A 14066-nucleotide genomic window follows, 5' to 3' on the forward strand; every position below is an offset into this window, starting at 1 on the left:
TTTCTTTACTGCGCGTTCCCCCCGTTGTACCCCAGCCCCTCCCGGTGCCGCTGTGTCCCGGCCCCCCACGTTTCCACCGTGTTCCTTCATCCCCTCCGTGTTCCCGTAGCCCCTCCCGTAACCCCTCCTGTGTCCCCTCAGCCCCTCCCCGGTCCCGCCGTGTCCCCTCCCGTGTCCCCTCACCCCTCCTGTTTCTCCTTCCGTGTCCCCTCCCGTGTCCCCTCACCCCCTTCCGTCAGCGCGGCCGCGGGCGGGACGCGCCGGGTCCGGAGCAGGAATGCGGGGGGAAGCCCGGCCGGAGTCAAGGCGGAGCTCCCCGGGCCCGGCCTCATCGATCTGGGGGCGCAGAGCGGGCGCTGGGCCGCCTTCCAGGAACGGCACCGGCTGAGCTGCGAGGAGGCGGCGCGGCTGCTGCTGGACGCGTAGTGAGTAACGGGACCGGGGCTCCGCGCTCCCGCCGCAGCCCCGCTCACGGCAGCGCTCCCTGCACGGCGGGTCCCGAGAGCTGCCGAGAAGGGGCGCCGGGGCTGGGATGGGGAGGGGGCGCACGCAGCGTGGAAAAGAAGTGGATTTCTGTGCTAAAGCTGCCCGTGTTTTAAGGCTCTCCCAAAGAAAATGTCCCTGGGGGCTCCGCCAGGCTCGGCTGCTCAATCTCCACCCATTTCCTGTGCTCGCTCCGTGCAGAGCACGGCACATCAGAGCTGTCCGTGGGAGGCAAAATCTGGAAGGAAAATGTGTTTTTTTCCTTTGCATTTAGGGATTGACCCGCACAGCGACTGCCCAGCTGCTGCGGAGGCGGCTCGGGGAGGGAGAGAAGCACAGGCTCAGAAATTCCTTGGCCATAAAGTTCCTTTGCAATTGCAACCCAAAATAAAAGACATTTCAAATATTATAGAGAATCCACAAATCTCTGCTTTCTCCGGCTCTTAAATGGAGGAATATTAGTGGTGTTGGAGGAACTGTGGGGAAAATTGTGGGGAAATTTAGTTCTCAGTTCCAAGCAGTTTGTTTTGAGGTGATAGCCCTGGTTTCTGTGTAGGGTTGTGTATGGACACAGCTGTAGGGTCAGCACTGTGACCTGGAGTGTGGTGGGGAGCTGTGTTTTACACAGTCCTCAAAGTGCTGCTCTTCTTTCCTTGTCACTATTTTAATTAAACCACAAAAGCACTTGCTGCAGAGGACAGAAACCATCCTCCACCTCAATTTTCTGACACGTTATTAAATATATGTGAGTGGATATATTTCTTAGTGTTCTGCAACAGCTCAAGAGAGAACTGAATAATGTCATGTATAACCTTACTGTTCCCTGGGGCAAAAACCACGAGAGGAGGATCCCAGAAGCTCTGTTGTGTCTCTCTGCAGTGAATACAGGGGTTTGGTGAAGCACACAGGAGGCTGTCACTGTGGAGCCGTCCGCTTTGAGGTCTGGGCTTCAGCAGATCTGCACGTGTTCAACTGCAAGTGAGTTGGTGTGTTCCCTGTTCCCAGAGATGAATGGCAGCTCTCTGCTTTTCCAGCCTTAGAGCTAAAGATGGGACAGCTGCAGAACACCATCTGAGCTGTTTCCACAGGATTTACCCCTAATTATGTCCTGATCCACTATGAGATCAGTGTTGGTGATTGCAGGTGCTGCTTTGGGCAGGACTTCATGTCTCAGCCAGGCTCACACAGAAAGTGTCAGGAGAGATCTAATGAGTCCAGGTGCTCACCCATCTGCTTTCTGTTTCCTCTCATCCAGGGGCTCAAAGCACATTGGTCTTTTTTTAACTTGTTCTTCTCAAGCAACATTACAGCTCTGACCACATGTGCCTCACACTAAAACACTCTCTGGTTTCAGTAGTGACCCCTCTTTGCCTGCAACTCATTTGTTCCAGATCATGGGTGAACTTCTGAACTTTACTTTCTTGTTTGCAAGGTAATGAATGTTGGCAAAATTGTCCAAGCATGCTCTGAAGCATTGAGTGGATTTCTCAGGGCTAGAGTTTATCCTCAAGAGTTGTGTGTGAGAAGATCTGATTGGGGTACCTGTGTAGGGTCAGTCTGTTCATGGGTGTGCTGGACAAACACTACTGACACCACAAATCCACTTTTGCCACTTACCTCTGAGCCATTCTAGCTATCAGTGAAATTTCTGTTGTCAAGAGGCCAGATTGCTGCTTTACAACCCGTCCACTTCTAGAAAGGTCTGTTTTTTCTTTTACAGTTGCAGCATTTGCACCAAGAAACAGAACCGACACTTCATTGTGCCAGCGTCGCGTTTCAAGCTGCTGAAGGTACAGTGAGAACACACACATGAGCACGAGCAGAGTTACCCTCACAGAGCCAAGAACAAGCAGTTTTCTGCTCTAAGTTTGGCTGTTTGGGGGAAATGGCTGCATTTTAAGCTGTCTGGTGTGGTTGTGTAAGTGCATCTTGTTTAGAGCTCTTGCAGTTCCCAGGCCTGACTGTTATGGACACGTGTCCATACAGAGCACAGGGCTTCAGGAAAGGAGCAGGAATGCACAGCTCTGTATCTCAAGTTAAGACAGGAAGGTGGCATTTTAAATTGTACATTTCTCCATTGTATCTTTCCAAAGTAATGAATCCATCTATTTCCATGGAAACTTCCAGTGCTTTTCCTTTCCTCAGGGTGCTGACAATTTGACAACGTACACCTTCAACACACACCGTGCCCAGCACACGTTCTGCAAGACCTGTGGTGTTCAGAGCTTTTATACTCCTCGTTCTAACCCTGATGGTTATGGTAGGTACAAAGCAAGCTGTGCTAACCAGAGTTAACCACCAAGTAAACCTTGGATAAAGATTCCACTGGATGCTGACATGACAGCAATGAGCAGCATGTGTCCTAAGAGTTTGTTCCTAAAGGAACTGCAGTCTGAACCTGTAGCTCTTCCATAAAAAACAATCTTACCTATAAATGTGTGGGCTTCTTCCTGTGACAGGATTCTCATCCAGGCTCCTCAGCCTTACAGCAATAGCATTTACAATTCCCTGAGATGCCCCAGCCATGGAATGAAGCACGCATCTTCCACATTTTATGAAAAGTAGGTTTCTGTGTGCTCTGTTTTTCTTCAGGAATTGCTCCCCACTGTCTGGATGATGGCACTGTGCAGACCATTATCACAGAGGATATCAATGGCAAGGAGTGGGAGAAAGCAGTGAGGGAACACAAGACCATCAGAGACATGTCAAAACCCTGACACACCCTTCAGCAGCCTTGGGAGCACTGCCGTGGAAGTGCAGTCGAGGTTTCCTGGGTGATGGTTGGTGAAATCAGTCTCTACATTACTGTTACCTGTTCTCTGTTTCTTAAATAAATCTTTCTACGCTGATTATCTCATTCCTTTGTGACATTCAGTTTTCACACTGCCTCTGCTCTGTACACCACTGCAGGGTTGCTGGTTTGGCACTTTGCCTTTAGCTGTGCTAAAGTTTAAATGACAATACAAAAACCTTCATTAGAATCACTTGCACCTCGTTTCTGTGTCCTGCTGAGACTCCTGTGAGTTGACCTTGAGCCCTGTTCTGAATCAAGAAGAAAAGCTCATATTTCAGGAGGTGAAAGTGAAGGTGGAGCCTGCAACACAATATGTATAAAAGAAGCAACAGCAAAGTGCAATTAGGAAAAAATTGCATAATTTCTGATGTTTTATTCAAAAGCTTTGGCTTTTTAAAGTACTGACTGAATAACAAAGGTGTTGTGGTTGTGGTATCTGTGGAGATAGCATGACCTTTGAAAAGTTACTCCTGATAGCTGGATTTTACAAAAGCACCAAGGGAGAGTTGCCAAGCAGTCCTTGCAGCTCTATCTTCTTGGGGAAACAATTTCTGCCATATCTTCTCCAATGCAGAATCCTCCAGAGCTTGGCTCCCAATTAAAGTTAATCCAAATTTCTCATCTTATTTAAGCTTCTATGATGAGAATACAGAGTAGCTGTTAACCCTGTTCTCAATGTATCAGGCAACAAGATACTCAGAAGGAGGTTCACCCAGCCTGGGTTTTGTAGTGTGGAGAATGCCACACAAAGAGCACCCCATCCTAACACAGGAGCTTTCTTGAGTCCTGGGCCTGGGGCAGTGGTGGCTTTGCTCATTCTTTGCTCCTGGGAGTGGTGTCCTGTCAGAGCAGGCGCAGGGAATTGAGCACCAGGTAGCGAGAGAAGAGCAGGTAGAGCTGGCGGAACCAGAGGAGCTGGCTGCGATGGCACCTCATGGCTCTCTAGGAGAGAAACAGGGCAGAGAGCAACTCAGGAACCTTCCAGAGCTGGTGTGGGGGCAGTTTCCTGCTCCTGCTCTGGGAGTCAGTGCCCATTTGTAGGACAGTGAGCAGGGAGAGGCAGGGCAGGCTGCCCAAGCTCTGGGCCTGTCTGTCCCGAGCCTGCTGTTGTGCTGCCTGATGCTCAGAGGGTCCTGCTGGAAAGGACACTTGATGTGTCACTTCTAACTCCTCCTCCCCACCTGCTCTCAGGCCCGGGGAAGTGTTCACATGCTTGGAAGCAGGAGCCTGATAAGTGTGTCTGGGAACATCTCTGCTCCTGACCACACACTGGCAGCTGCAACTGAGTCTATTTATAGTGCACCAGCCTAGAAAGGTCAGATTTCAGGAACAAAAATACATGGGAATAATGAACACCACTTTCATCCAAGCTGTTTCCATAAGTAACTCTTACCTTTTAACAGCCTCAGAAGCAAGAAAAGTCTGTAATTTGTGAATTAACAGCACTGTTTGCTGGGTAAATATTTTCATCTGCTAATCAGATTCTGATGTAAGGAACTGTGGAGTAAATGTGTGAGATCCTATGCAGCAAAACAGTTTAAAAATGTACAGTAAAGGGAACTTGTGAAGAGCTTTGGACCACAAGTTCACAGGCTGTCTCCATCTTTAGTGAGAGCTGTGATCAAGGATGCTGTTCATGGCATGCAGTGATGCCAGGCTTTCACAGGCCACTCACATGTTCAGAATACTGTGTTGGATCCAGTTTCCTTTGAAATGCATCCTACATCCTGGGGAGTGTAAAACTCAGTGCCCAGTGACTGTCTGAGTTGCAAATCTGCTCAGCCTTGTCCTGTCACACAGGACATGAGGTAACCTGGCTTGTCCATGTTTCTAAAATCACAGCAGACATTCCTCAGTGACATTTCTAACCCACGGATGACACTGCTTCTGGCATCCCCTGGGAATGTGACACTTGTGACTAAAGTGCTCACAAAGAGGACGAGCCACTCCAACAGGTCAGGCAGGTGTCACTCATCTCACCTTGGCTTGTTCAGTCTCCTCCTCTGTGAGGATGAAGAGTGCATCCCTGGGCAGGAGGCAGGAAATGAGGACATCCAGGAAGGAAATGTATTTCCTGCAGAGATTTACTGACTCCAGCACGAGCACACGGCACCCTACACAGAGAAAAAAGATAAATATTTCAAACCAGCAGCATTCCTGTAAGGTGCCCTTTTCTCCAGGCTCAGCAGCTCTTTGCAGCTTCCCTGTGCTGCTGGCCTTGGGAATCTTTTTTGTGTAAAGGGGAACGACTTCTGATGCTCCCCCCAGGATTTCTTTGTGCCCAGTGCACATCTATGACCACTTGCATTGGCTCTTATTGTGTATGTGACCCTTTGCACTGGTTCTTGTTCTGTAATAGCCTGTGGAAAGCAAAGCTAGCTTTGAAAATCCCAAAAACTGTGTGTTTTAAAATTCTTCCTGCATAATTAGGCTCAAAAAAATAGATGCAAATGATTGTCTGAATGCTGACACTGTATCATAAAATGGAATTTTAAAACAGTAGTTTCTGGTTCAGCTACCAAAATGAAATTTCATCTTTCTACTCCAATTCTTAGCTACAGAATAAATATTTACAAGCCTCAGGAATAAAATATTAACTCAGGCAGGCAGTAACACTTTAACAGAGATCCTGAGTTCATTGTTCAGATGCTTGTGATGAAGCAGATGAAGGCAACATGTTTCAAGATTCTGCTGATGTTGAAGGGAGTTTTTTGTTTCAAAGATCCCTTTGAACTCAAAAGTTAATTGCTATTTTTTTTTTTACCATGGCTAAATTGTCTTCACTGATGAGTTCAGAGCTACTGATGGTCCCGTTAAGAGCCTGTAGCTCTCAAGGGAGCTGCTTTGGGATTTCCTTGGCTTGGCACCTGCTGTGATTATGTTCCACACTTCCCACATTGTATTAAAGTTTGACAGAAGAGGCCAAAGTCACAGTTTACACAGGTGGGCAGAGATGCAATTCAATTTGCAATGAGATTTCCTTCAGTGAGCCCTGAAACAGTGAAATTACACAGAAGAGACAGAACAAAGCTCTGATGGACTCCCTCTGGCACATCACCAGGATCTTTCAATTCCTTTCTTTCTTTTCTTTTCTCCAAGGGTGTTGTTCCAACTTTTCAACAGCCTCTCCCACTCTCCAAAGTTAACTGGCTAACTCTTCATTTCAGCACCACAGAGCGCTCCAGGGCCACGCTCCCCTTCCACGGAGGGGACACTGGGAGCTGACTCCCAGCAGGTCACACAGAGCATCACCGCAGTGATTTCCTCCTGCTGTGGGCAGCAAGGGGCAGGGGCCGAGCCCTCAAGGGCAACCCCGGGCTCTTGCAGGCGGTGCGGAGCGGGGGAGCGGCGGAAGATCCGCGCTGGGAGCGGCGGGCGCTGCTCGGGAGCCGCCGGGAGGTGGCGGCGTCCGCCGGCCGGGAACGGGAGCGGGACAGCGGGACCGCATCCCTTCGGGGCGCTGCCTTCGGCACCTCCTGTCCCCGCCGTGCCGCTGCCGTGTCCCCGGTGCCTCCGCGGGGTCACGGAGCGGCGCTGGGCGATGAGCGCCCCGGGATGTGCGGGAATGCCGGGGCTTGGGACCGGCACGGCCCCGACACTTCCTGAGCCCCTGCCCCGCTCCCAGCCCCCGGGACGAGCGACAGGCAGAGCTGCTCGGCTGCCCTCGGTCCAGCTGCTCTCCCAGGGGATGCTCTGCAGGCACAAGTGCTGCAATCGCTCACAGAAGGGCCCTGACACTCCTTTAATTCCACTCGGAGACATTTCTTGCTTGCAAATTGCAAACTTGGAAGGAAACCTGTGAGGTGCTGTGAGTGGGAGAACCATTCTTCCCCTTCCTCTGCAGAGATCCTCTGGGCTGCTGCTGGGGTAGTTTCAGAGGGAAGAATCAGTACAGTGCTGCTGTCAGCATTCCCAATGGCACCTGTTTGCTTTTTAAACACAGGACAATGATCTTTCCTTTCCTGGATGGCTTTCATGGACTCTGGCAATGCCACACCAATTCCTACTCACAGTGATGGGAAAAGAGGCCTGGCACCACTCTCTGAAGCTTGGGCTGCTCTGTTAACCAAATGTGCTCTCCCTTTCCTCATTTTTCTTTCCCTGAAAAATAGAATTCACGCAGCAATTGCACCCTTTTGTTCCCCAAAGTTCAGCAATAAGGACTCAAAACCATGGCAAGTGATTTCAGTGTGGATGGCTCTGACCTGCTGGGTCCTCCTCGGTCAGATCAGGTGAAGTGGTGGCATCCAGCTCCCCAAAAATAAGGGCACTGTGAGAGCCCTCTGTGTCAGTGATCCAACCAGGATTTCCATGTGCTGACAGCAAAGCTTGCTCTGCATGGCAATGTGAGATGAAATGAAGCAGGGAAGGAATGTACAGTCCAGGGAGAGATGGAAAACGGTTCAGAGAGTCAGGCTGCTCCCTGCCAAGCGGGGTGAGAGCAGGGCTGCCATTGAGGAGTCCTGTGACACCAGCAGGTGAAGCTTTCCAGAGCCTGCTGTGCCTGTGGCCTGGGCAGGATGGGATTAGCAGTGTAATGCAACCTCTCCTGGTTGGCAGAAAGGGCAGGATCAATATAGCTCATGGATTAGGCTGAGAATAGAAGTGTGTGAAGCCTGCAGCCTGCTCAGCTTGGCTTTCCACTTCCAAATCACTCAGGCAGCAAGGATGCCTAGAATGAGGAGCTCCTGAGTGAGCACTGTGTGTGCTGCAGGCCTGCACTGCTCCTGATGGAAGGAGGCACAGGTTCTTCTGGAAGAGCACTGGTTGTAGCTGGAAGGGGCCAGTGGCAGGGTGGGAGCACATCCAGCAGTTGTCTTGGCTTCTTGAAACAAGTGCTTGTGCCTGGGCTGCAGAACTTGATTACAGATTATAAAAAGCCTGTTGTGTTTGTGCTGGCTAAAGGCATTAGAAAGCAGAGCAGGATATTTAGGGTGCTCATTTGCATATCACTGAGGCAATGCAAGGCTTAGCTGGCTTTTGCATTTGCAGGGAGATTTTCTGTGGATTCCCTGATCACATGGGCTTACACAGGCTCACCCACAAACAGCTCCCTCTTCTCAACAGCAACACAGCACTTTTCCATGGCCTGAACATCCCTTTCAGCTCCATCCAGACAGCCTCAATCCCACATCACCCTTGTTTCATTAAGCCCCTCTGGTGCACAGCCCTGCATGCCTGCCAGATCAAATTATAAATACTGGGAATTTCAATGAGACTGGAACTATATTTGGAAAGGCTTAGCATAAGCAGCAGCATGGGAGCTCCCCGTTCCTTTGGTGTTTGTAGGTCATGTCAGATGTGATGTAATCAGAGCAGCAAGGCTTGCACAGAGCTCCAGCAGCCTCTTGATGCTGCTGGAGAAATGGAAATTTTCTCTGTATGTGAGTCTGTTTCAAACCTGAATGGATTTGAGGCACAGCCCATGTTCAGGACCAGAGTGAAACCTGCATGAGCAGCACATGAAAGTGGCTCAGTGTAGATGGGGTCTGACATCAACCACTGCAGCCCCTTGTCCTTTGTGTGCACACAGCACACAGAGCTCTGCTGCAGCCCAAGGCTGAACAAAGAAAAGGTCCTAGGAATGAAGCTGGCACTAATACTCCTCTTTCATGAACTGGGGAACTGAAGGGACTGGAGTCAGAGCTCAGCTTAAGGGCATTCTGCCATCTTGGCTCATGCTGTCTCATTAGGCCTGCAACTTCCTGCTAGCAGAGAATTAAAACCGATTTGCTGTGACTCATTCAAATCCTACAATGATTTGGGAATTAGCATTAAAGGAACACAGCCTGGATGGCTGCTGAGGGAGCAGGAGGATGACTGGGTGGGCCTGGCTAAGCCACCTTCCTCTGCTCTGTCCAAAGAGCTGAGTGACAGCTTTGTGCTTAAACGAGGTCCACACATTTGTCCCTGGGCAGGAACTGTTTGCTGGAGATAAGAGCTGCAGCTCTGCTCTAAAAAAGGGGTCAGGGGCTACCTCCTTCTGTACTTTGTTTCTTTGCTTTCCTTACTTGTACAGAGAATTTCTCAGAGATTCTTGCTCACAGGTGGAAGAAGCCACTACAGTTTGTTGTGCCACTGCAGATTTCAGATTTCTTTCTGAGCACAGTTTGGTGGAGGTTTACCTTGCTACATGCAAATATTTTTGGCTAAGTGGGTAATTGTTTCTGAGGCTTGTGTCACAGAAAAGGAAAAAGGCTTATAAGCAGGATGTGACCAAAAACTGTGACTAAGCTGAGGGACCTGGAAAGAGCATTCAAATTCACCCAAGAGGCACAGGTCAGACACTTCATCACATCACTGAGGCAGGACAACCCCAAGGGACTGAAAAGTGACTACAGAGAAGCCTGAACTGGTAAAAAATTGCAGGAAGATAAAAGTTCAGCTGTGGGTTTCAGCTGCAGTGCAGGGATGAGTTGGGCAGCTGGAACCCTGGACACAACAGGGATGTCAAGGTGGGAGGGTGGGGATGTGAGGTGGGAGGGGAGGTGATGGAACTCCTACCTTCAGGTAACTTCCCCTCTGAATGCAGGTACCTGTGAAAGAAGAGATACAAGGGGTCAACACTCCGTGGAACTACTCAAATCCTGATTTTACAGGAATAAAACCCTGCACATTAAACCAAGCCATTTCATTTCACACCCAGTGACAATGGCCAATCTTGTGAGAAACTTCAGGAGCCCACACTGGAGCACCTCAGGCAGGGCTAAGCCTCATTCCCCACACTATTCTGCCACTCCTTCCCTCATCCTGCCTCCTGGAACACACCACAAATAAGCTCCACAAATCAAATTCACTCTCAGACTTCCCAAGGGAAACCCAAGAGGCTGCCAAAGGCTGTTCACCCCTGGGAGCCAAGGCTCTGCTGGCCAGGGGAATTGTCTCAGCAGCTGCTCCTTTTTGGGCACCAGCTCTTTTTTCTAACCCAGGCTGGCACTGGGACATCTGAGAAGCTGCTCTGGCTTTTTGCTCACCAAAACTTTGATCCCTTCATGACTTTGTCCTGGGAAGTTTCTGCAGCAAAACAGAACAGGAGGACCAAGGATGGGAGATGTGAATGGTGGTGGCACTTCCATCAAGAAGTGTAAGCAAATGACCCTGGGATGCTGAGGACATCAGGGGGTGTTAATTTCAATTATTTTCTTAATTCTCTTGTTTTCCCTGCTCATGGCTTTGGAGCCACACTGGATTTGGCCCAAGGCAGGGCTGGGAAGCAGCAGGTCTCCAGCAGATGGCACTCAGGGCTGTCCCACACCCAGTCCTGCTCTTCCAGGAGAAAAAGACATCCAAACAATGGAACATTTGCCAAAATGAGAAAGGAAATAATAATAAAATAAAAGTTATTTAACCCTGTGTAATATTTAAAGAGATTGTTATCACCTCATAGTGGTGTATCTGACAAAGGACAATGTGCCAGTTCATGTGTAAATCAGCCAGGATAAAACATGCATTATATGTAAACTGCTGTGTTTCTCCAGTCACTTTCAAACTAGGATTATCTCTGGCTGTTGGTTAAGTTCAAGGAAAAGGATTAGCTACACAGGCCTAGACAAAATAGGAAGCACGGAGTGATGAATACCCAATGCAATACAAAGCAAAAATCAAGCCAGAAATGCAGGTCATGACAGAACTCAAACAGCAATCAGAAAACATATTCAAACAGCTTCTCCTGCCAGTGGTGTCCTCTGCTCCAGAGCCAAAGCAATGCCATTTCCTGCTAAACAGTGGCCTTGGAATAGTGTCTTGGCCACCTTCTGCCCCACCACTCAAGCCTTACTGCTCTGACAAAGACTGTTAAATGTTGCCTTGTAATTTAAATATCTCCATGAATATCTGCTCTGGTCTTCTGCCAGAGGTTTCTTCCCCCACAAGTGGAATCTGGCCACCCAAAGAAATGATTCAGCACTTGGTATAGTTAGTAGGGTGGGAAACTTTTAGAATATGCTTGGAGAGATAAAGCAGTGAGTGGTTGTGAAATTTGGCAAACTCTGAAAGCCCAGTGTCTGTTCTGGGTGTGCTGCTCTGCCATGGAGGCACCCTCAAAGCCCTGAGCTGCTCCAAGAGAGAACTAATAATAACCACTCCTGTCACTAGAAACAGGAGTGAGAGATCCAGCTCATATGGAAACGTTTCAGCAGGAGCAGGGAGCATCTTCAGCAGGGAAGGAAAGTGTCATTCAGCAGTAAATGAAGGAGTTTGTGCTTGTGTAAAGGTTCAGGGAGACACAAAATGTGTTTAGTTACTGAAAGATCCTCAAAGCTGCTGCCAGCAGACCTGTCACCCATCTGGAAGAACAGGCATGAAGAAACTGCATCTCTCCTCATCCTTTTTGTCCCAATCTAAATGCTTGAATTCTCAGCAAAGCTCAGTGCAGAGCCCTGGGAACGGGCTCCACCCAGCTCTGTGTGCAGAGGAATTGCAGCCTTGCTCATTTGTATTTCTCTGTGGTTGCAGAGAGAGAGAGAGAAACACGAAGCTCTACCTCCTGCACACGTTCACAAAATGAGCCAATCCTCTCCCAAATCCATCTTCTCACTCCCATCTCCACCCTGCTGGAGTGTCTCCATGGGACACTTCCAAGTAGGGGAGAGGTTGCAGCTCTCAGTTGTTGCCATTTTGGGAATGTTGTTTTACAGATTGGACTTGCTGTGGTTTGGTCTAAATGAAAGAGTTTGGCATAAAATCTCAAAAAGTAAAACACAGGCTCTTTTTCAGGAGATTTTTCCATGTGGGTGTTTTGTTTTTTCTTCCCGGAGAGATTTTTTTATAATCCTTTTTAAACACAAAGTGACCTAAGGTGGCTCATTCCCAGCCACTGCCCAGGTGCCAGAGCCTGGTGATTACAGGGCACCTCTCCCTGCAATGCCTGTGGTAGGTTCAGGTCCACATGTGAGACCCTTTGCAGTGAAGAATTTGGGAAGGCCATGAGACATCCAAAGGCTCCAACCATTTCTGCCCTGTAAGATCTCAGCCCCAGCTCCTCCCTCAAGGCCCAGCTGCTTTGAAGGCTCTGCAGCCACCAGCTCCATCTGCTCAGCAGAAACACTGAAATGGCCCAACGCCCTCACCCTGCAAACTGCAGGACTGAGCTGGCTCCCAGATTCCCTGCTTTCACTCAGGCATCCTCCAGGAAAGGTGTGGGTGGGTCAGCTCCTCTGTGGCACTGACCAGTGAAAACTCCCAAGCTGTTCCAAGAAGGAACAAGTCAAGCTGGAGCTGAAACCTCAGTCCAGAGGAGCACAGAACCCCCCTGGGGCTCATGCCCACGAGGGTGTGTTACAGTTTGGGTGATGTTCTGTTTGATGAGAAGTTGTTCATTGAATTCAATGACTTCACTCTCCAAACAGTTTCCCAAGCCAGAGGCAAAACCCTTCACTGAGCTGACTGCTGGCTGCTGTGGAGCACTGGGGAAATACAGTTTTGAAGAGCATGGCAAAGAATGGATGTCTTAAAGCTGCATTGGGGCTCCATTTAGAATCCCAACCTCTAATCTGCCCAATTAATCTGATGAAACAGATGTGAAGGAGGAAGAACAGGCACTCTCCCAGGAATCACAGAGACATTAGGATATCCTTGCCAGATGTTGGATGTTTGCTCTCTGGAATGCCTCCTCCCTCCCTAGCTGGATTTTCTGGCTCCATTTCCATGCACCCTGAACTACACCGTGGAGCAGCACTTTGTACAACACTGCTCAGGCTCCCTGTACTCACACGTGGAGCAGTGGCAAAAGATGCCCTGCCAGTGGCAATGCAGAGATGTTCCTGCTGACAGAGCTGTCCTGGCTCTGTGCTTTGGGCCTTGCACTGTCTGGGAGAGGAATGTGCAGTGTCACTGCTTCCCTCACTGCCAGCAGCCCAGTGGCACAGGGAAGGACATGCCCTGAGGCTTGTTTCTTTGGGGGGAAAAAACCTTCTTTAGAGGGAATCCCTTCTGTGCTGGTGCTCCATGCTAAGATTTAATCCTGATGGCTCTCAACAGTGTCATGGAAGGGCACTGGGATGAACTTGGTCAAATGAAGGAATGAGGAAAAGGGATAAAGGAATGAGATAAAATCTAGAACTACACACCCAGCTATGGGATATATGGCAGGGCAGAGAGCTTTGAGAGGAAGTCTCAAGGATAGACAGCAGAGCACAATTCTGTCTCAGCCTTATGGGGACAGTCTGGCTGCAACCACAGCCATCACTCATAAGCTCCCCCAGCACATTTAAGATCAGTAAAACAAGTGAGAAATGCATGAGCTGCAGCTGCTGAAAGGAGGGAGAGATTTTCCAGCCTCACACTGTAAGAAGGCACCAAATAAAAGTGGTAAATGGGATATCCTTCACACTTATCAAGCTAATCACCCAGCTTCCTCCCTGTCCTTTAAGACCTGGCCTTGGAAATTCTACAGAAACTCAGAGCAGAACTGTGCTTTGTTGGGGTGGGATGCAGTTGGTGGCCTCTGAGAATGGCTCCCACCAAGTGGGACTGGCTGGACACTTTGCTCCTCATTGTTTCCAAACATATTTGCAGCTGGCATTTACCCAACCCTCCTCTGCCAGGGAGCCTCAGTGCAGCCCTCTGCACAATGTCCATGGCATTCAGGAGTGGGGCATTCAGTGGCCAGGCTGGGACATGGCAGTGCCACAAGGCATTGGTGGCACTCAGGCTGCATCCTAATCCACTGCTGAGTGATAAAGATCCCAAATATTATCTCTGCACAGCCTCATTTACAACCTGCCACAGGGCTGGTGAATGTTAAAAAACATCCTGCAGGACTCAGAGGTGTTTTTCCAAATGGAATTGA

The 14066-nt window shown here is 49.3% G+C and overlaps 2 protein-coding genes across 2 annotated transcripts in view; one reads left to right on the top strand and one right to left on the bottom strand.

Moving 5' to 3' along the window:
• Positions 1-231: 231 nt before the first annotated feature.
• CENPV (centromere protein V) lies at positions 232-3340 on the top strand (the record flags this gene model as incomplete). The annotated part of the gene is made up of 5 exons (XM_041422843.1): positions 232-425; positions 1363-1461; positions 2204-2273; positions 2629-2743; positions 3076-3340. Coding segments are annotated over 5 exons (603 nt in total), but the record flags the coding sequence as incomplete, so codon positions are not given.
• Positions 3341-3630: 290 nt separating this feature from the next.
• PIGL (phosphatidylinositol glycan anchor biosynthesis class L) overlaps positions 3631-14066 on the bottom strand; it is a gene marked incomplete at its 5' end in the record, with an annotated part of 52018 nt that continues 41582 nt past the window's right edge. Inside the window, 3 exons of the mRNA XM_041422844.1 lie at positions 3631-4219; positions 5258-5391; positions 9782-9813. Of these exons, the coding sequence (XP_041278778.1) occupies positions 4121-4219; positions 5258-5391; positions 9782-9813 (265 nt within the window). The remainder of the gene's footprint in view (positions 4220-5257; positions 5392-9781; positions 9814-14066) is intronic.

The sequence above is a fragment of the Onychostruthus taczanowskii genome, unplaced genomic scaffold (assembly GCF_017590055.1).
Source record: "Onychostruthus taczanowskii isolate IOZ18803 unplaced genomic scaffold, ASM1759005v1 scaffold75, whole genome shotgun sequence".
Taxonomy (NCBI): domain Eukaryota; kingdom Metazoa; phylum Chordata; class Aves; order Passeriformes; family Passeridae; genus Onychostruthus; species Onychostruthus taczanowskii.